This window comes from Propithecus coquereli, unplaced genomic scaffold, assembly GCF_000956105.1.
Source record: "Propithecus coquereli isolate 6110/MARCELLA unplaced genomic scaffold, Pcoq_1.0 Scaffold341, whole genome shotgun sequence".
Taxonomy (NCBI): domain Eukaryota; kingdom Metazoa; phylum Chordata; class Mammalia; order Primates; family Indriidae; genus Propithecus; species Propithecus coquereli.
In genome coordinates, this window is record NW_012149075.1 from 3088358 (window position 1) to 3110345 (window position 21988).

A 21988-nucleotide genomic window follows, 5' to 3' on the forward strand; every position below is an offset into this window, starting at 1 on the left:
GAGTAATCTAGGCTGGGGCCACAAAGTGCTGGGCACTGGGAACCCGAAGGTGCCTCCACGCTGGCCTGGGGCCAGTCTACAACCACAGAGAACAGGAGCGAAGCAGGTACAAGGTCAATGGCTTCATAGCTGCTTCCTGAGAAGGGGAGGGGAGGCCCCTGCGTGTTGGGAGTCAGCAGGACACCGCCAGCAGCTGTTTTGAAGAGATGGAGACTGCTTTTTCCAGTGCGGGCAGGACAAAAGAAACTACAGCAGGAGGGATTTGAAGAAGATCACCAGAAGGACTTCCTAAACCTGCCAAAGTGTGCATCTGGCATGCGGATCTGGCTGTTGTTACAGGTTGGGGGTGGCACGGCAGGGCTCCGACAGAGGCAACCACTAAGGAGCATTTTTTTGTAAGGGAGATTTCCACTTCCATAGAGGATGTGGCAGGAACAATTACCAAAAACCACATGCTGTCTAACCTTACAAGAGTTCTCTTGTCCTTTTCCAATTAAGCCTTTCTAGAACTAAAGAACTCTGACGTGGGAATCGATGCAACCCAAGCCCTTGGGCAAGGCCTGCACTTTCATCCACAAAATTTGGGGGCGATGCTCCCCCTCGGAGCTTGGGGGGCTGACCTGAGGCTGGAGAGCCCATCACAGCTCCTGTCCTGCCACCACCCGCCCTACCGGGACAAATGTCCAAGAGCCACAGGTGAGAGAGTCTAGCGTCTCACCAGCATTTCCCTCGGGCCCCTCCAGGGCCACCTGCCATGGGGCTGGTGGGATGTCGCCTCTGGAGAACGTGACCTCTTGAGGAGGTACCGAGACCCTAACAATCCCACACCCTCAGAAGGCAGCTGGGGGCAGGATGTTCCCAATCACAGGGCTTTACCTGTAAGAGACCTTGTGTTTCAAGATGTTTGACTGAAGCTTTTTTTCCCCTAAAATCAGTTTTAAAAACTGGTTTTGTTCAAGACTGTTAGTTTTGGAGCACAAAAACAAAGAGCTGCGGGTCAGGAGTTGGAAGATTTGCTGGATCTTCCCTGGGGCCTGGGGCACGGCCTGGGACCTCAGTGGGACAGGGACCCTGACGTGGGTCCCAGCGACCCCTCACCTCAATGCCTTCTGTTAGGACCTATCTGGCCACCGTGTTCTCTCCAAAAATGGAAATTATGAGACGAACCTAAGGAAAAGGGAGACCCCCCGGCCCCCACCACGAGCACAGAGGGCGAGTGCCTCGGGCCGGGAAAGTGCATGGAGGGCCGGCCTGCAGGTGCCTTCCCTGGTTTGGGGGACCTGCTGCCGTAGACTAGTCAGCCTACTCTGAGGCCTGGGACCCACGGAGCCGGGACAGAGCCAGCTGTTCAGAAGTGTGGGGAAGCAGGGCCGGGCACTGGCTTGGGTTCGTTCTCCTCCCATCTCTGCCAGCCGGGTCCTGGGTCCTGCCCCATCTGTACAATGAGGGGAACCCGTCTCAGGGTGGGGGGCTTTCCAGTTCTGACTCGACTTGTGTAAATGCAGAGGGAGGGCAGGGTCCACAGGGTGCAGGGGCTCCGAGGAGGGTAGAGGGCCCTGCGGCTTATCCTGGGGGCAAATGCTGCCTGTCTATGGAACAGAGATGGCCCCTGTCCCAGGAGACCTGGCCCCGTGACAGCACTGGGCATAGCCGGAGACAGCGAGGTCGTTCTGGGGAGGTGGCAGGGGGAGGCTAATTTCCCACAGGGGTGCGGACTGAGATGACTGGGATCTGGGCTGGGGGCAGGGTCCCGGGGGAGGTCCCTGCCCCTCTGTACAAAGATGTGGCTGGACAGACGCACGTGGAGCCTCACTCCAGCTCTGGACCTTGGGACCGTGACCGCCCTGGAGCACAGGGCCCACTCCTGCCCAGAGCTTCCAAGCCCGGCCGGTCGCTTGTTGGGAAGGCTGTTGGGGTCCCCGCCTCCAGCGGGAGGAGTCCCGGCGCGGTCAGTAGGGCCGCCACACGGCCTCGTCCATGCGGCCCGGCGTGCTCAAGGCCGTGGGCGAGTTGCTGTGGCTGCCGTCGGCCTCGACGCCGTCGCTCTGGCCTCCCAGGCTGGGGTTCATGAGGTTGCCGGCGGCTACGGACGCGGCGTTGCTGGAGCAGGAGGCCAGCATGCGGGTGGGCGAGCGGTCGCCTCCGCTGCTGCTGCTGCCAGCCACCATGGAGAACTGGTAGGAGCCCGAGGACGCGCCGTAGTAGAGGTGGTAGGGGGACGGGTTGGCCTGGAAGGGCCCGCTCTGGTTCTGCGGGGCCCCGGGGTAGGGCGGCGGGAGGTAGGTGTGGTGGAAGCGGCTGGTGGCCGGCATGCCCGCCACGCTGAGGCTGCTGATGCTTGTGCCCGAGGGTGTGGCGCTGTAGGGGAAGGCCGCGGACATGGCCCCCGGGTAGTGCATCCTGGGGTCAGGGAAGCGGCTCTCCGTGAGGGCCGGCGGCAGTGCTGGGAAGGAGCGGTCAAACTGGCGGGGGTCGGAGAATGGGTTCAGGTCCAAGGCGCCTGCAGGACAGCAAGGAGGAGGGTCAGTGACAGCCTAGACGACCCTGGGGCCTTCCTGAAGGCTGACCCCGGGGCTTGGTTCAGAAGGCCCATTTGGGGATCCCTGGCTCTGCCCTCCCTGCCCTGGGCTGCTCAGGGCCCAGAGCCTGCCATGCCTCCCACCACAGCCCCACTCGCAGCACCCTGGGCCAGAGACTGCCTGGGAGCCTCCCGGCCAGAGCAGAGGAGGAGGCGGCTTTCTTTCTCCTCTTTCAATCCTCCTTCCCAGCCCGGCAGCGGACAGGCCGGAGAAGGCAGGGCTGGGGACAGAGTCCGCAGCTCGGGGGAGGTTCCTCTTCCCCCTACCCACTGTTAACAGCTGGCAAGACCACGGGTGTGAAGACGGTCCCCAACGGCCCTGTGAGACTGGGAGCTGAACCCTGCTTTTGAAGATAAGGAAACTGAGGCAGAGAGAAAGCAAGACTGATTCTCCTTCTGTTGCACAGAAAGAAATGGAACTCGTCGTGAGGCGTCTCTGCTGGGGCCACGTGCGTGTGCAAGTGCGAATGTGTGCGCATACTCCTGCCCAGGTGCAGCTTGGGGAGGGCCCAGGTGCTCACACCTGTGGATGCCCTGGGTGTGGGTGCTGGGTTCATGGCGGCTCTGCCAGCTCCCCTCCTCCTCGCCCTGGGCCTGTGTCTCCAAGGCTGCCTTGCAGCCTGGAGCTGACCGGTGGCCGCACAGTGACCAAGTGCCACTCTCACCTGTCTCGACAGCAAAGGGAGACTGCAGCCAGAGGGGCTGGGGGACTCAGACCCGTGCTGGTCACAGAGACAGTGTCCAGCCAGCCTCTGCCCTGGCTCCTTCAGGAGTTTGGCTTCCCAGCGGGCTCTAAGACAAAGCGTTCCAGCCTCGTCCCCGACTTGCAATCACAGAGCCCCTCACCCCAGCATTCAAAGGGGGTTAGAGGTTGAGCTAAGCCCCTTGATGGGAAAACTGAGGCCCAGACAGGGTGAGGCCCTTGCCCAAGAGTCACAAAGCACACTGGACCTGGAACAAAATCCTAGGTTCTCTGGTCCTGAGCCCCAGCACATGCCTAATAGGTAGCTGTCCCACCTCTGAGGCAGCACAGAATTGAGGTTAACTGAGTGGCTTCTGGGCTAGACAGTTATCCTGGCTTTGACACTTACTAGCTGCGTGCCCTTGGGCAAGTCACTTAACCTCTCTGTGTATTGGCTTCCCCATATTAAAAACAGGGACAATAACAGTTCATAAGGATTTAGTTAACATACATAAAGTCCTTAGAATGGAGCTGGACACAGAGACAGGGCCCAGGGGGGCTCAGTACCGATGCAGCGGCCGCGATGCCTCTGGCTCCGGGAACCCAGGAGAACTGGCTCATTCAGCAGCCTGCAAAGACGAGGCCCTGAGCCTCGGCCTTCCTTGCACCCTGGCAGCAGTGGGGAGGTGGATGAGCCCCCAGCAGTGGTCCAGAGGTGACTGGCCCCAACCCTCTGTCTCACCCTCCAAAGGGTAAGGGCCAGGAGAGGAGCAAGGAGGAAACCATCCTCTGTCCCCTGGCCCAGCAGGGCTGGTGCCAGCTCGAGGTGGGCACTGCTTGCCGTGACAGAGGCTTGGCTGAGGATGGAGAGCTATGAGTGTCCTCAGGCCTCCTGACTCCTTGGCTCTGCCTGAGGTGCTATGTGACTTCGGGTGGGACTCGGGACTTCTCAAGGCTTTGGGGTCTTTCTTCCCAAGTCAGCTGGGGTGTTTCCCTCAGCAGCAGGCTGTGGCCCTGGGCATGGATTAGAACAGAGCGATGCTTCCAGCTCAAGGCAGGGAGATGTGGGGATGGGAGTCCAGGTGGCTGGGGCCTTCTGGAGCATCTGGTGCCCTCCCTAACAGGTCACTTGGATGGCCAGCACTGCCTCGAAGCCCAGGGTGTCAGAGGTGCCTGGCTGCCCGCCCTTGTCTAGGAGCCTCAGCGGGGAAGGCCCAGCGGCACCCCAAGCGAGCACAGCTGAGGACAAGGCTGACGACCCTACGCTGAACAGAGTGGCAGTGGGTGCTGCTCACACGACAAGAACCCCATTCTCAAGACAAAGGAAGCCCAAACAGGGACCCCGGGATGCAATAGCAGGACAGTGGCCCAGGGAACACAGACCCTATAGCCATGGGCCTGGGCCCAGCGTGTGTGTCCCTCAGGGCCCTCATGGGCTGCGGGGCTCCAGGCTGGGCCTGCCTGGACCTGTCACCATCCCTTCCTTGAGGCCACAAGTCCTCCTCCAGGGTGGTGGGGGAAGTACCTGCCCTCAGCACTCCCCGAGACGCCCCAGCCGCTTCCTCCAGGCTCCTGCACCCCCACCATGCAGCCTCGCAGCCCCGGGAAACCCGAGCTGGCCGGGCCACTGTCGGGCAGCCAATCCCAACAGTGGAAGGAAATGTTTATTTTCTTCTCCAAATTGCCCCAGCTGCTGTGTGGTGGCTGAATGAGCCCTTTGAGCAGTGAGAAGCCCCCATTGTGGGCAGCTGCAGCGGGGGCCGGGCAGGGGTATGGGAGGAGCTGGGGTCTCCGCATTGCTTGCTGGTGACCAAGGCTGGGGGTCAAGCTGTTAACAAGCACCCAGGGCAGTGGTGGCGGGGTGTTCTGAAGGCAGAGGGAGGGAGGGCCCATGAGATTGACGCCCCAAGCCTGGGCCTGCCGATACCCCTCCGTGGCAGGGGTCTCCTTCTCCCCACTTTACAGATGGGAAAACTGAGGCTCAGAGTTTGAGCAACTTGCCTAAGATCACACCATCAACGCCTGGCAGAGCCTGAATTCCCAGCCAAGTCCATCTGACTGCAGAGTTCACGCTCCTTCCCTACTCTGGTTATTGAGGGCCCTTCCTCCCACCCCACAGGGGACAGGCCTGGGGAGGGGAGGCCTGCCGGAGCAGAGGGCCACACAGGATGCAGGAAGAGAAGTGGGCACGCACGCCACAGCCCTGAACAGGCCAACCTCCTCTCCTCCAGCCCCAGAGTGGAGGCGGGGCAGGCAGGTGCTATATCCATCCAGGCATCGGGGACAGAGATCCAGTCTCCGTCCTCACGACTCACCTCAGCTCCTCCCTGTTTGGGAGGAGACTCCGGGCAGGGTGGGAGACCTTTCCCAGGCAATGCCGTGTACCTCTCCAGGGCGGGAACATCACTTTACAGTTTATAAGGTGTGTCTGAGTGCAGTAATGTTACTCCAGCCCCAGGCAGAGGTATCCACTACCACCCCACTTCCAGACGAGAACGCCGAGGTGGGGGGAGGGCAGGGGGCGCAGTGCATAGAGCAGGGCGCGCCTGTCACAGCTCCTTGGACAAGTCATGCCCTGACTTTAACAGGGGAACTATGGGAGTAACCCCACTGCCCTGGGGGACCGTGTGCTCCTGGGGGGCAGGGCTGTCTGTTCACGCTGATCCCTGGGGCCAGGCAGCGCGCACAGGGCAGTGAGCGAATGAACTGGGGCCGGCATGGAGCAGGCCCTCAGGAAACGCCCATTGGAGCCAATGAGCACCGGCTGCCTCCTCTGGAAAACAAGGGGTGCAGTGCTTGACCTCCGGATGGGCTTTTGGTTTGGGGCAGATGGACCCCGTCCAGGTCCCCCTTCCAGCTCTGTGCCCACCCACCCGCCGCCCTGCAGCCCCTGCTGCGCCGTACCTTGGATTGGGGTCTGGGCCTGGCTGAAGTGGCTCGTGGTGCTGAGAGAGCCGCGGGGGCTGGGCGTGCTCGGTGTCACTCGCATGCGGACCCGCTCCAGGTCCCCGAAGCGGTCGGGGAACGCCTTGGTCTGGTCCTCCAGCTTCTGCCGGTGCCCTGCAGAGCACGGGGAGCTCATCAGCCGCTGGTTCCCAGGGTCTTAGGGGAGACAGAAATGCCTCACTCTGCTGGGAAGTTCTTCCTGAGATCTAACCTTAGGCCTCAGCAGGGAGATCCCTGAGGTCACCACCAGCCTCTTTTCTGAGGTTCTCAAAAGACTTTCTGAACAAAGCAAGGCCATATGTGCCACCCAGGGCTGCCATGGTCGCGCCCATCTGCATGAGCAGGAACAATCATTCTTACGCGGGAGGGGCTCGGAGGGGGCTCCAGGTCACAAAGCCAGTAAGTAGTGGAGTCAAGATTCAAACTGAGGGTTCAAATCAAAGCCTGTGACCTAAACCTTTACAACACACTGTTCAGCAGAAGAGGAAACTGAGGCATGGGAGACTGGCGCAAGCATGCTCCCGAGGGAGGCAGGGAGAGAATCTGGGAGTTGCATCTGCAAGAACAAGCAGAGGAGGCCCCAGGGCGGACCTGCCGAGGCTCCAGGCCTGAGCCACCCGGTGATCCCAGGACACGCCTTCCCCACTCTGAGCCACAGGCAGAGGGAAACCCACCAGGATGCGGGCGGGGGCGCAGGGCACTTGAGTGAAGGGCTAGACCAGTGCACCCGGCGTGGGTGTCACACGGGAGAAAACTGCCCGCATTTCCCACTACCCCTCCGCCACAGCCGCACAGGAAGAGCCCCAGCCTCGCCTCTCAGGCCCCGGAGGTGCCAGCCGGGTCAAGGTGGCCAGGCCCTGCCCTCCTGCAGCCTGCTGAGGCCAAGGGGACGCTTCTTGAGTGACATCAAACGTGCAGGGCCCTCTCCTGCCACACAAGCACACATGCTTTTTCAATTACTCATTTTACATTTCACAAGCAACACATGAATATTTACGAAACTGAAAGTGTTATAGATAAGGCTCTTTTGACCCACCTAAGCCCCTCTCCAGAAGTCCCCACCATGACCAGCTTGCAAGCTTTTCTTCCCAGCCTTTTTTTGGCTTTCCATACAAGGAAAGCACAGAGCAAGTTTCTCATGGAACTTTCTTGAATGGTCTCAGCCTGGGAGTATCATTCTATAACTTGCTCTTTTTGTAGCACTCCTTGGAGCTCAGCCTCAGTTTCCCTATCTGTATAATGGGGACAGTATCCCAGCCTCCTGGAAATGACAGAGTTCCCGTAAAGCCCTGGGGACGCTCCTGGCAGTGAGGGCTCCACAAGCGTGACAAGGACTACACTGCTGAGCCATTGGATGGCACATCTTGCTTGTCACGTCCACTGGAGGCGCAGTTCACTCCACTGTTCCTTTCTACGGACACTCAGGTCGTTTCCAAATTTCCTCTTCTGTGCCCTTACGTGCAATACTCCCCGAACGTCCCTGGTCATGCCTCCTTGCGTTCAGGTTTCTCCAGGGCTGCTCGTTCCCGGGCTCTCCCGATCAGCCTAAGACTGTCCGAGCCGCTGGCTGCTCTGCCTCACACGACCCCGAGGGAGGCTGCCAGGCGGGCAGGGGCCGGCTCCTCTCTCACACGTGGAGAACTACGGCTGCACCCCAGAGGGGCGGGAAGGCTTGCCCATGGTCACCCAGCGAGGCGGGCAGTGAGGATTTCCTGGACCTGGGCTGCTTTAGGAAAGAAATGCAGGGAAGGGGCTAAGGGGGAGGAGAAGGTCTGCCTGAGTCCTTTGGTTTGCAGTGACAGGTGGAATTTTCTAGACTGATGAAGACGGAAGACATCCTCACTGTCCTTTCTGGGGCCTGGACAAGTGATTCCCGGGGCAACGTTAAAGTAGGAAATGTCGGTTGACCTCTGCTGGGAATGAGGGCCCAGCACCAAGGGCCTCGGAATGGACCTGATTTCTGATTTTGAAAATGGGAACGCAACGGATTCTGGTACTCGTAGACCCCTAAGCTCCCAACACATCCCTGCCACAAGCTCCAATGAGCATCTGAGGGCCTGAGAAATGAAGCCGGGAGTCCTGGGGGCTACGGTGGGCTCAGCAGGTCATCCAGAACCAAGGAGCCCCACCTCCTCCTCCAGTGAAGCCCCAGGCCAAGAACCTATGGACACTTGGCGGTAGGAATGAGACTGTCCGGCCTCTGGCCAGGCCCCCACTGCTGCTTCCCAGGACCCTTGGCAACAAAGGGGAAATGCTGGCTGGGGCTGCAAACTCGGATACCTATGGGGGGTGGGCAGGTTACATAGATGAGGCAGTGGGATAGGTGGGGACTGGGGCAGACTGGAGAGGTGGCCTTATAGAAGGGCCCCCACCTGGTGCCCTGATGGGGGTGGGCCCAGTGTGGCAGAGCTTCCAGGTCCAGGATCAGTCCTCACAGGCCTTGGAGGAAATATTGTTGCCCACGCTGCTAAGGCCACTGGAAATGGCAGGGACATGTGGATGAGCTGGGGGTCTCGTGAATTCAGAGCAATCTCAACAGGCAGGAAGCCTACCGGATGGACGTGGAGACCACAGACTGACCTGGCAGCAGCTTCGGTGCAAAGGATCTGGGTGTCTTAGTCAACCACAAGCTTGAAGTGAGCCAATGGGGCTACACAAAAGCTGGTGCAAAACCTCAGACCTTGTTATTTTTGTCACTGGTGAATAAAGTCCCCCGTTTCTGAGTCACACCATGTACTAAGAGTGTTTACAGTTACTCCTGCGGAAGGAGGGCGGAGTTCACAGCCAGCCTGGGTTCGAGGATGGGCCCTGCCACTTGCAGCCTGTTGGCCTTGCTCAAGTCACACTCCCTTCCCAACACCCACGCTGCAGTGTCCCCGTCCCGCTGCCTTCGTGGTCGAGGTGCTGGGCTAGTAAGGTCTGTGGACGCTCTCCACCCGCATGGGTCATTGCCATCATAACCGTCACTTCTATCCCTGCTTGTGGCCAAGGGAGGTAGGAGTACCAGCCCACGTTAGAGACCAAGGCACTGAGGCCAGGGTGGTGACGTCATGTCTGGACCACAGAGCCTGGATGGCAGGGCCAGCATTTGCACGCAGATCCCTTTACTCCAAGTCCAGCGCTCTTTTCCTGACACTTTCCTTTTCGCTCCCATTGTTCAGATGTGGCCACTGAGGCTTCAAGGTCCAGCACCCAGGCTTGGATCAGGTAGTCCAGCCACAGAGCACATGTGCCCACACGTGCTGTGTTGCCTCCCCGCAGGGCAGGCTTCCTGGAGGCGGGGAGTTCAGCAACAGCTCAGGAATTGCTTCCTTGCTGCTGTGGAACGTTGGAGCCACTGCCAGGGAGGGGCAGGGGGAGCCCATGTGGCCAGGGAGCCGGGGAGTCTCAGAGCCACGGGGCCGGGGCCTTCATGCTGGGAGCAGGACGGAAGTGCCTTTGCCCGAGGAAAGAAGAGGGGCCTCAGAAAAGGCCTCTTCCATTTGGCTGCCAGAGGGAGGGCTTGGTGGGGAGGGCTCTGGCCCTGATGTACTTGTTCATCTGGAGCCAGGCCCTGGTGTGCTGTGTGCCTCAGTTTCCCCTTTGCACAGCCTGCTCACTGAGGTCTCCTCCCTCTCAAAGTCCCTGACTTAAGATTAAAAGGATCAACTGCTGGTCAGGTGGCCCTGAAAGGAAAGGAGGCAGGGCCTCTTGCCCCAGGGCCCACCCACTACCACTTCTTCCTGCCGAATATTCTCTACTCCCCACACTTCAGAGCCTCGGCTCGGGACAGCCTCTGCTAGAAATCCTCTCCTGTCCTTTGGGGCCCAACCCAAGAGCCCCTCCTCTAGGAAGCCTCTTTCTCCGGCCATGGAGCGTCCGGGCACCTCCGCAGGCTGCCCTGAAAGCAGTGGCTGGCAGGAGCAGGAATCGCGAAAACAGCGGCGGACGCTCCCCGCGCCGCTTCTTGCATCGCAGTGTCTACACGGCTGACATGCACTGCCTTGTTTCACGCTGCAACATTCCCCATGAGGCAGGTCTATTCCTGTCCCCATTGCATAGGTGACAAAAGTGAGACTCAAGGACACACAGAAGGCACCTGGCCACCTGCTCTCCCTGGAGCCCATCTCTCAGGGAAGGACTGGGTTTTGACAATTAGGGGCTCCGCAACAGGTGTGAGGGCCCAGCTCAGGCCCAGGCACAGAGGTGCTCTCTGCAGGCCCAGGAAGATGGGCCTCGGGAGAAGAAGATGAGAGGGTCTCAGTGGACTCCACCAGGGGTCCTGCCTTGCTCTGAAGCTCAGGGTTGAGAGTTCAAGTCTCCAGTCATATCCTGCTCTAACCCACCACATCCCTCTGCTCCGCTGGGCCTCAGTTTCCATATGTGTAAAATGGTTATCACAGTGTCTAACCCCAGGAGTGCCGATAAGCTGGAGGGAGACCACGTTTTTAAAAGGGGAGGGTGGAGAACCCCTGGGGAGGGCCCCGCTTTGGCCCGTGGGGCCTGGCTTGGGCTGCTGTCAGTCTCAGCAGCTGGGCTCACATCGGCTCCAGCATGGACTTGATTAGTGTCCATGGCCCTCAGTTACGCAAATGTAGATCCCAGCCCGCCCCTTCCAAGGGCCCAGTGGCCCCAGGCCCGTACCAGGCGGCTCTCACCCACCAGTGGTCTTGGCCAGCCACACTCTCCCTCTGGGCCTCGGCTGCCTCACCTGTAAAACGAGGACCACTCACTCTAACTGCCAAGGGTGACGACAGGTTTCGAGAATTGAACAGCCCACCAGGGCCTTGGCCTTCAAGGAAGGCGTTCTGGATTCCAGTCCTGACTTGGCATCTACTCCTGGCAAACGACTCTCCTGCAATGCATCGATACAGTGGGGGTGACCAACCTCATAGGCAGCCATAAGGGCCAAAGTGGGGGGCAGGAAGCCAGGGCCCGGCCAGGCTGGTGACTCACCCAGGGTCACACCGTGTAGGAGCTAGAGGACCAGGGCTGGGTTCCGGGTGGGGGGCTCCTTCACCGTCACCCCCAGGGCATCCCTCATCACCACCCCAGGCACCTGCTGCTTCTGAGGGAACAAGAGGCCATCAGGGCCAAGCCCCCGTCTCCACGCTGGCCCAACATACGCCCCAGGAGTGGCCATGATTTTGACAGGGGGATGTGCCAGGCACTGCACCAGGTGGGCCACGCACACCATTCCCAAGGGTCAAGATGCTCTGAGAGGCTGTTACCATCGCCCCCATTTTACAGATGGAAAAGTGGAGGCGGGGGGGTCAAGGTCACACAGTGAGAGGCAACCCTGAGATTCAAGCCTGGAATGGTCAGCATGCTCTCCGGAGCTCAGCTCCCCCAAGACCTCTAAGAGAGGACAGGGTCACCTGGCCACCAGGTCTGGCTGGCAAGAGGCCAGCTCAGCATCCAGCCTCAACCAGGTGGGAGGGGAGCAGGATGCAGGGAGAAGCAGAGGTGGGCAGGGCCGCGGGGCAGTGTTGTCTGCCAGGGACAACGGAGGCCCCGATCACCAGGTTCTTGGCCGTCTGAAGCCACTCGGCAGGCTCCCTGGCCGCATGGTGTGGCCACGGCCCAGACACAGCAGCCACTGTCTGCCCAGCCGTGGGGTGGGGCGCCGGGCCCGAGGCCGGCTCTGCGGCCTGTCAGGAGATTTACACCCGACTCTTAACAACCTCGCGGAATCGCAGGCGGGTGCTGGCCCAGGGTGGTCTGCCGTGAATCGGCCCCCTGTGAGCAGATGAAAGCTGGGTCGGTGGCTGGGCAGGGAAACGGGCTGGCGGGGGGCCAGCGGGCAGGGATGCTGTGAGTGGGGCTTCCAGCAGCCTGGGGTTGATTAGGGGAACCCGGGAGGTCTGTGGTTAACCCCTTCCCTCCTGCCAGGCACACGCCCCCGGCTCCCCTAGGCCTGCCCCAGCACAGGGGCCACTCCTGGGGTTGTGGGGGTCTTGGGAGCCGTGCACTGGGGGCGGCTGCCCCTGCTCGGCCCAGGCATCCATCCCTCCGCGTCCCTCCCTCTGGCTTCCTCCTGGAGCCGGGGAAGAAACCGCGGCAACTTTAGGAGCCTCCAAGGCCCAGCTGTGGGCTTAGGGTCACTTTTACTGCCCATGCCAAGGCCCCCGCAGCCACGCTTTGCTGTCTGCTCACTTCTTGTAGGCCTCTCTGCCCAAAGCTCACCTCTCCAGGGCACCCCTCCCCGTGTCCCTGCCCTGCACTCTCCACCCCTCCTCCCAGCTTTGTTTTTCTTCATGGGGCTTCACATTACCTGAAATTAATTATTTGCTCACTTTGTTTATTCATCAAATATTCATCAAGCCCGTTAAGGGCTCCTTCAGGGTCTATACCAGTGCCTGGCAAAAGAGAGAAAGGAGCCCTGCCCTCGTGGGGCACATACAGTAGCTGGGGAGCGAAATAATGAATGAAATACATTAGTGAACTGTGCAGCACCGCAGAAAGGGGTACGTGCTCGGGGTGGCACCAGAGCCAGGAAGGACGGGGAGAGGTGAGGAGGGCTATGCGTGTGCAACTCGAAACAGGGGGCCACACCTGCGGGTGCCTTGGTAGGAGAGTTCCAGGCAGAAGGAAGAGCAGTGCAAAGGCCCTGAGGCAGGAATGTACCTGGTGAGGCTGAAGACCAGCCAGGGTGGCCAGGGTGGCCAGAGTGGGGTGAGCGGGGACAGCGAGGGGTAACGGCACAGATCAGGTGGGGCTAGAGGGCCGTGGTAACAACAAAACTGTTCACCATCTCTCCCCACCCTGGAGGCTGAGCACCAAGAGGGCGGGAGCCCATCTGGCGGGGTTCACTGTGGCATCTCTGGCATATGGAACAGGGCCTGACACGTGGTAGGTGCCCAGGAAAATATTTGTTGAAATCATTCATGTACATTTTTGGGAGGAAAGGGCCCACAGGGAAGAACCCAGAACCATCCTCCTCTGCCTCAGGCAGGAGTAAGAACCCAAGTCCTACCTGTCGAGGTACCAGCGCCTGCTAAGCCTGGAAGTCTGGGTTAGCTGTTCCCAAGCTGTGGGCCGCAGCAGGATCGCCAGGCACTGAACCACCTCCTGCCCGAATCCTGGACCCGGCTCAGCAACCTGCTTTTTAAGCAGCCCCCAGTGACTCTGAGGGACACCAGCATCGAGAACCTCAGAAACCAAGGCCACACAGGCAGGAAGCCACCAAGCCAGCCTTCAAACCCAGCTGGCCACCTGGCTGCAGGTTGGGCACGCTCTGCAGGGCACCAGAGGGGAACGACCCAGCCACAGAACCCACAGTCGGCTTCAGGGATCAGCAGACTCCCAGCCCGTGGCTCCCTCCCACCCCACAGAAGGCTCGGACTTCACACGGGCCGGGGTTGCAAAGCAGGGGCAAAGCAGGAAAGGAAATCCCGGAGCGCAAAAGGCGGTGCTAATCCAGGAGGGTTTGGGCACTTCCTCCGCGCTGGGCAGCTGTAAACGCGTTTAACCCTCACAACGGTGCCCCAGAGCAGACACTGATACCATCCCTGGTTTACAGATGAGCACCCGGGGGCGAGGCGGGAAGGCCCTTCCAAGTGGCCCTCACCTCCCTGAGTGCTCAGCTGGAGCCCCCAGGGTGCACTAAAGTTCACCTGGGGCGAGAGGTGTTGCCTCCTTGGCTTCTGTCCCCTTCTGGGGTTGCTGAGGATTAATTAATGGAGAGTTTGCCATGACACACACGGGGTGCTCAGTGACCAGCAGCTACTGAGCTGGCCTCTTCCTTCTTACAGCTGGGGACACTGAAGCCAGGAAAGGGGAAGGATATGTGCAAAGTCACAGACCTTGAAGGCCAGGCTGGGCTGGAACCCAGGGTCAGGGTGAGACCCGACCTCAGGGCAGGGCAGGCCAGGGACAGGAGCAGGCAGGTACTAGGGATGGGGGACCTGGAGCAATGCCCTCTCCCCACCTCTGCTCTGTTCTATAAATGAGCGTCTGCTAAGATTTTGTTTGAACAAGTCATTTTTAAACCACTGATCTGGTCCCTGCCAGGGCCCAGAGAGAGATGCCACCTGCCCCAGGTGGCACAGCAAACCTGGTCTCTGCCTCTGCTGGGTGTCCCAGCCCAGCCTCTGTCCCTCCCTCTTGCTGCTTCCCTCTTGCCTCCCTCTTGCTCCCTCTGGGCTCAGCCGCCTGGTCTTGAGCATCCCTCCCCCACCAGCTCACCCCAGAAAGGGCCATCTCAGGCTTGGGGGGCCCCAGGAGAGAGAAGCAGGCAGAGGATTGAACTTGGGGCTCCCACAGGCAGGGCTGTGCCTCCATGATCATCCAGACGCCTCAGAAGGAAGGGTGGGCAGCTCTGGGCCGGGCAGGGATGAACACGTAGGGCTTCAGAGATGCCAGGATTGCCTGGTCCCTGGGGACCTTCCCACCAAGCTCTGAGACTCCTGCTCGCTTGTCTCTGCCAACAGGTGCACCCTCCTTTTCGGAGAGCCTCGTAAGTGCCGCACCCTCACATTGAGCCCAACTGTGGCTTCTGTCCATCCTGATCCTGCCCCTGGGGACCTAGAGCGGACTGTTACCTCCTTCAGCAGGGACTTCACACTTGCACCCTATTGCTATGGGAGCACCCTGCTGCTCCCAAGAGAGGTTCACCGTCGACCACTGTGGGGGTGGGAGGTGGCGGGAGTGCAGGGGAGCAGGGGTGTACCACGGACCCACTGACTCGTGAGGATCCTCTGTCTGCTACAGCCATGTGCTGTCCTCGTGTCACCCTGATCTCAGGCCTGCAAGGTGGGATCATCTCATTTCACAGAGGAGGGAGCTGAGGCCCAGAGAAGTCAATGATTTGCCCAAGGTCACACAGCAGATAACAGCCCTGGTTAAAGTGACTGATTACCTGCTAACCCTCCCACCCCCTCTAAGTGCTTTACACAGATTACCCTATTTCTCCTCTGGGTGCTCTCTGGGTGTTGTGAGCAGTGTCCCCAGCTCCACAGCACTACGAGGTAGCTGCTTATGTGAGTCCCATTTTTTAGATCAGGAAACTGAGGCATGGAGGTTCCACAGCCAGGCAGGCTGGCTCCGAATCTGCTCTCTGCACTATGGTGGCCTATGGCTCACAGGGCTCCCCAGCCATCACCACCTTGAGACTCCTGGGGTCACTGATCCAGTTCACAGACAATAAAACTGAGGTCAAAAAGGAGCCATGACTTGCGTGAGGCCACAGAGCCCAAAGTCAAGAGCGTGGGCCTGCCCGCGTCAGATCCCAGCCGGGAGGAACCGGCAGGAATTCGGCCAGAGCAGGCGCCGGCTGGTGCTGACGGTGCAGGCCTGGGGACGTGCGCGTGCAGGAGCTCAGGGCGGGCTGGCAGAGGTGACCCTGAGCGGCTCGTGGGGAAACTTTCGGGGATGCTGGGCCCAGCTCCGAGCCCTTCCCAAGTGACCAGCCGCTGTGATGGGCCCGGGAATTGGGGGGATGGGGGAGCCAAGCCCACCTGACTCCCCGGGAGGGAGGGGCAGGCCCAGGGCCAGGCCGGGGTACTCCTCACCGACATCGCCTGGCAAAGCCACATGCCCACTCTCAGCCTCCTGCGCTCTGCAGAGAGACGCAGCAGCGTGTCCTCCTGCCGCGGCCTGCGCAGCCCGGCATCGAAGGCTGGCTCTGGAAGTCTCAGGCTAGGGCACCTCCCCCACCCGGCAGGACACGAGGTCCCAGCCAAGCACCCAACTTCCTCAGGCCCAGACTGTCTCACCGGAACGTGGGTGACCCTTTGGCTCTGCTGTCACGGGATCCCATGAAATAACAAGCGCGAAAAGGTTTTCTACACTGTAAAGGGTCACGCTTACGAAGAAAGAAGGGGACAGGCCAGCTCTCAATGCGCTCTCAAGCACAGCTAACTGTGCTTCGGGGGTGTGGGGGTGTCCAGACGGGAGCTCTGGGGTAGGGTCGGGCAGCTGGCTGGCTGGCTCTTTGCTTCGACCATTCACTCACGAACACAGACCCGTGGCCCGCCCTCCCGCTGCCCCAGCTTGACTCAGCAAGCTCCAGGGCCTTCAGCAGGTAGAAGGAACTAAACACAAACTCATGCCCTGCACACAGCAGGTGCTCAATAAATATTCGTGGAATTAGATCTGCAGTCCTGATCTCGCTTGTGTGGGCCCTGGGGTCAGAGTGCTTGGGCTCTGCGTGACTTGAGCAAGTCACATGCTAGCACTCAAAAAGAGTTTCCAAGGAGGGGCTCTGGCAGAGCAAGCCTGGCCCAACCTCCACCCCCAAACCGCCCCCCCACCCGACACCACATCTGGGCTTTCCCCATCCTCTTCTTCTCCTGACTCCCTCAGCTGGTCTCACCAGGAGGCAGGATTACCAAGCGTCCTGCCGTCCCCCTCTGCCCCCAGCCTCCCACGGTCTGGGGCTAAGCCCAGAGGGGTTAGAGGTTTGCCACAGGTACACAGTGTGGGGGAGCCCGAGCCAAGGACCGTAATCCCCCAGAGGGCTCCAGGAACCCAGTGCCATCAGTCTGACCTCACCGCTGCCCTCCCCCCACCAGACCCTCCTGCCCTGCCCAGCAGGGTCAGGGGGCTCAGTGACACTTACGTCTGGGCTCCCGGGGTCCATCCACGGTCACCTTGATGGCTCGGTGGTACGTGGCCACTTGGGTGGGGTTGGTGAACACAGTGATGGTCAGTGTGAAGCTCTTCCCTGGGGGGTGGGGGAGATAAAGGCAAGAGGTTGGCACCTGGAGCTTTCACTACGCCCTGGTTTCCTGCCTGTACCCGACTCCTGGAAGCTTCTGACTTTCTAGAAACGGCAGGTCTCTCCCCTTTGAACCTGGGCAGAAGACAGGGCTCTAGCTGAGCTTCCAGCTGCTGGGGGCGGCATTCAAGGCCCCCAGGGGTCTGGCACTAACTTTGTCACCCCGCCCCCCAGTCACCCTGGCTTATTTTTTCCCTACTTCTTGGTCTTTCTCTGCACTGTTCCTTCTATTCAGAGACCCACACGATTTGGGGGTAGGGAGCAAGGATGGGTCTATATTTTTTTTCCTGCAAGTAATTAGTGATCTTTGTAGAAAACTTTAAGAACCCAGAAAATATTAAAGAAAGAAGAAAAAACACCCATCAGTTCCCCTAGCCAGAGATAAACATTGTTACCATTTGGGTGTTTTCTGCCCCCATCCTCTGTGTATGGGTCGTGCATTTACACAGTGCAGTGGTACTAAGAGGTACTAAGTGCACATTTTGTACTCTTATTTTTCATTTAACATCACATCAGAAGCCCACGTCATTAAAACCTCTTCATAAACTTCATTTTTAATGGCCGCAAATATTTCAACTCACGCAAGCCCCATCTTGTATTTTCTTGTATTTATCTACCCCTCACTCCTGGCATTTACGTCGTTGCTAATTTCTCATTGGTGTGCGTGGCCAGGGCTGGAAAAGGACTGATTTGGGAGCTGCAGACATTTCATTTGTAGACACAACTGTTATTTCCAGAACCCTGTTCTATTTTTAGATAGACATTTGGCTCCAAAGTCTCCATTCAAAATTCCTGAGAGGGGGAAAAAACTTTTAAAATAATACTTTTTTATAAACCATTTAAAATAAAATGAAAATGACTTTCTGTTTATAAAAATCTTTGTCTGCATCTCTGCTTATTTCCTTAGAATACATTCCAAGAAGCGCTGAGTGATTTCATCGCATCAGAGGATTGGTACATATTTCTGGGCGTTGATCTCTCTTGGAGCGAGATGACTCTCCAGAGGGGTCTCCGTCGTCTTCGTCACGCCCGATGTGAGGCCACGTCCACCCCAGGGCCATCACCTGCGTGACCACGTCTACCAAGATGGAAGAGCTTTTAGACTCTCTTGACTGTGTTTGCCTTTCTTCTCCTACCAGTGAGAGGGAAACTTTGGATATGGTTATTATCCGGCATAATCCAGCACAAATTATTGCTCTGTGTTCTTTTACACTGTCCTGTTAAGGATTTAGTGCCTTTTAAAAACCGCCGCGTATGAAGCTTGTTAACACTTTCCGTGTCGTAGCTGTGGTGATCAGTTTCCCAGGCCAGTGGACTTCTCATTTCACTTTCTGGTCCTGAGCTGTTTTCGTTTTCAGTTCTAGCTCTTGTTCTTCTATCGTTTATGTTTAGACAGTTTTCTCCACGTAGAAGGCAGATAAAAGCTTTGCTTGCAACAAGAGCGTTCTCTCCGCTTTCTATAGTTAATTCTTTGATGTGCCCGAGGTTCTACCGGTTGGTATGGTATAGGTAAGGATTTGTCCTCAAAGAGCAACCCAATGTCCCTAGTGCCTTCGTCAGAGCTCTCCTCTCACTCTGTTTCCATCATAACCCAAAGCCACGTGCTGTGTGAGATCGGGGGTGAGCTTCACTGACCTCCCCAAGCCAGAATTCACCTCCGCCTTGCCTCAGTGCACCCCTGGCCTCTGGACCCCAGTTACAGTCCCAGGAACTCCCTGACGGCAGGAGCCAACGGCCTGGTGCACGGTACCCCCAGGGCTGGCACAGGACGGGCACCGAGGGAGGCTGCCTGAGTGCACCCCGCTGGTGTCCTCCCAGCATCTCTCAAGGCAGGTTCCATGAGCCCCACGTCACTCATGGGAGACGGACCTCAGTGTGGGGGCCAGTATCTTATGGTTCTGTTTGCACGGCTGGGTACTTGGTGGCCAAGTGATCAAGTGAAAATTCTAGCTCCAGAAACAGGAGAATCTAGAACAAAATTAAACCAGCCTGGCTGCCAGGGCCACACTGAAGAACTCAAGGGCTTCTGAGATGCTGCGGGGCGGGGGTGGTGTTAAAGCTACAGAGCCCCTGAGGTATGGATGGCTCCAACCGAGAAATGGGGGGCTCCTCTGGAAGACTTTTCCCGGGCCAGCCAGCTGGAGGCAGGGATAGAAATGCTAACAGCCCTTGCTCCTGGAGCCCTGGGTCCGGAAGAACAAACCCGGACCCCTCACTCTCAGGCTGCAGGGGCCCTTTGCACTGGAAACAGAAAGTACAAAACGGTCTATGGAAATGCCAAGCTGGTGGCCTCAGGTTCCCTGCTGTCCCCTCCCAGGACCTCCTTCCCCACTACTGCCTTCCCTGTCTCTGCAGCGATCTCCCGCCCACACCCCTTCCCCCTGCAACCAGCCAGGCACTCTCTGGGGCTCTCTGGGCCTCCGCCCCTTCCATCACTTTCTGTGGGTGCCATGCTGAGGGGCAGTTTGGGCACAGCCCAGAGCACTAGTGGGCACGCTCCGGACACTGAGAGCCCCCAGCAGCACTTGACTGTTTACTTCAATGCACCTGCAGGTGTCAACTGAAAAGTCACTTCCCAGCAAGGCCTTCCCTGGTCACTTCATCTGAAGTAGGCGTTTTAAACTTGGCTCTGTAGAACTGAGCAGGCCCGGGATAGGAAAAAAACTACCTGTATTGTCCCTAACCTCTAACTGAAATTTAGCATCTCTCGCAAGGAAGAGCGTACGTAGGCAACAAACCACAGCCGTGTTCGCGGCAGTACCTGTGACCTTGTCGCCAAGAGACGTCACAGATATTTACATATCACGTTACAGTTGTCGCAGGTTTCTCCAAATATCCTTTATGCTTGTCACAACTTCAGTAGCACAGTCGTCATTAGACCCATTGCTGGATGTTGTTATTTAATACATTAAACAGGCAGCACATTTATCACAATTTTTAAAACATTTTTCTAACAATTGTTTTAATAGAATCGGTTTCTATTGTCATCCTTTGTATTTTATCTTAAACCTTAAAGAAAAAAAACCCCACATTATTCTGAGAAAGGTGTGTGGGCTTCGCCAGGCTGTCTAAAGAGCCCACAGGGCACAAAAAGCTTAAGCAGCTCAATCGGAAGCATCACAGGCCCTCCCACTCCCTGCTCTTGCCTGCAATAATCCTCCACTTACCTATCTCATTTTGCCTCCCTCTACTAGATCATAAGCTCCCTGGGGCCAGAATTTTTGTCTTGTTCACTGCTGTGTCCCCAGCCTCTGGGACAGCATCTGGCACATAGTAGGTGCTCAATAAGCATTTATTAAATGAATTAAGAGCAGAGATTGCTGCTCCCATTTTACAAATGAGAAAACTGAGGCTCTCAGAGGGGCAGTGAGTTGAGCAGGTCACACAGGATCCAGCAGGGCTCAGGAAGGTTAGAATGTGCTGGATGGAGCCTGCGCCACCACATTGGTACTAAGGACCTGCTCCTGGGGAGTGAGAAGGCCCCACTCCCACAAGGTAGCAAACCACATGCCACCCCTGAAGTCACCAGCACTCCTTGCCCACTTCCTCTTGGTTTCCAGGCCTGTCACCATCCCTCCCAGGCATCCACAGAGGGGAGAGGAGTCAGAGTTGGGAGTTGAGGCGGGGGCTAAGAGCAGGAGTAGACGGGAGGGGCAGGTGTCAGGAAGACCAGGAAGCAGGGACCCTGGGAAGCAGGGGTGGGAGGAAGCTGTCTTCCTGAGTGCTTCTCAACTCTCCCTGGCCCTGCCCGGCTCTCTCTCTGCCTGGCGGCAACAAACCCATCCATCCATCTCTCTCCGCCTCTAGGAGCAGGAAACCAAGAAGACAAAGGAGGTGGACAGCCCCTTGCAGAAACCCTCCTTGCAGGCAAACCTGCAACTGGCCAGGAGTCCAGGAATTGCAAATCCAGGCACTCCAAGGGTGCCTGGGTTGGGGGGTGGGGTGGGGGAAGAAATCCACGTCTGGGAAGTAACTGCCCTGCAGAACCCAGCGCCCTGGACCCATCATCAAGCTCAGCTGGGTCCGGCAGTGTGGCGTCTGGCAAGCCTGTGAGCCTCTCGAGAGGGTCCTGTGCAATGAGCCCCACCCATGGGAGCTGCCTGGGCAAAGGAGGGGACCTGTGTGTCTCAGGGGACCTCTGGGTTTTCTCCTCACTGGCCAAGAAGCCATCCATCTCTTCCCTCACCAGTGGTCTGCACCCACACACCTCACCCCAAATCTCTCTCCACAAATGGTGGTTCCTTTTTAACCAGTTAATGGTAGGTCAGGAGCTCATGTGCTTGTCATCTTTGCCTAGGTCGGTGGCTGCCTGCTAGAGGGCATTTCGGGGGTCTGTGGTCTGCGTGGTCAATGGTGCCAGGCAGGCACTGCCGGCATCAGAGGTGGGCAGCGTGTTTGTGGAGGGGGATGCAGGTGTCCAGCACTGACAGGGCAGTGAAGAGCACATTCTGGCTGGAAGGCAAAAGCTTATCAAAATCCTGAGCCATGAACCTAATTCAGTTTTACATAAAACAAGGAAATTTTTTTGCACTTTTAATATCTTCTGAATTTTCCAAGAGGAAAGACAATTTTTTTTTCTAATTTTGTTCAGAACTTTGCAAAGAATTGTCCACAACTTCAGAAAATGATGGCATTGATGGCAGGGCCACACCCAGACTCTGGGGACCCCTGCCTGTTCTGTCCGCTGTGGCGACAACGAGGCTTCTGCGGAGAGGGCATCGGTCCACCTTGCTGTGTCGTCCCGCCCCAGCATGTATATATTCACAGCGCTGTTTTATCATGAACTACGTTCCTGTTTTTTCTCTATCATAGCTACGGAATTATAAAGATTTTGAAACCGGATGTAAGTAGGTAGGTTATGTTACCTGTCAATTTCAATGTAGGATAGTAAAGGGCTCGTTACAAAAAATATTTATTTTAAGAAAGAGGTGTTGTGCCTGGCAGGTGGGAACCTGGGCCCTAATCACTGCAGGAGGCAGCAGTGACCTGGTTTTCCTTCCCTTCCTGTTCTTGGTTCACAGCTTCAGCCTGTGGTGTTACTGCGTGTGTGTCTTTCATGGAAAGCTATCTTCCTGGAATTCAG

The 21988-nt window shown here is 58.0% G+C and overlaps 1 protein-coding gene across 1 annotated transcript in view; it reads right to left on the reverse strand.

Moving 5' to 3' along the window:
* Nucleotides 1-1206: 1206 nt before the first annotated feature.
* RUNX3 (runt-related transcription factor 3) overlaps nt 1207-21988 on the reverse strand; it is a 60821-nt gene continuing 40039 nt past the window's right edge. Inside the window, exons 4-6 of the mRNA XM_012650955.1 lie at nt 16747-16851; nt 6165-6320; nt 1207-2500 (exon numbers count right to left, since the gene is read on the reverse strand). Of these exons, the coding sequence (XP_012506409.1) occupies nt 1950-2500; nt 6165-6320; nt 16747-16851 (812 nt within the window). The 3' untranslated portion in view covers nt 1207-1949. The remainder of the gene's footprint in view (nt 2501-6164; nt 6321-16746; nt 16852-21988) is intronic.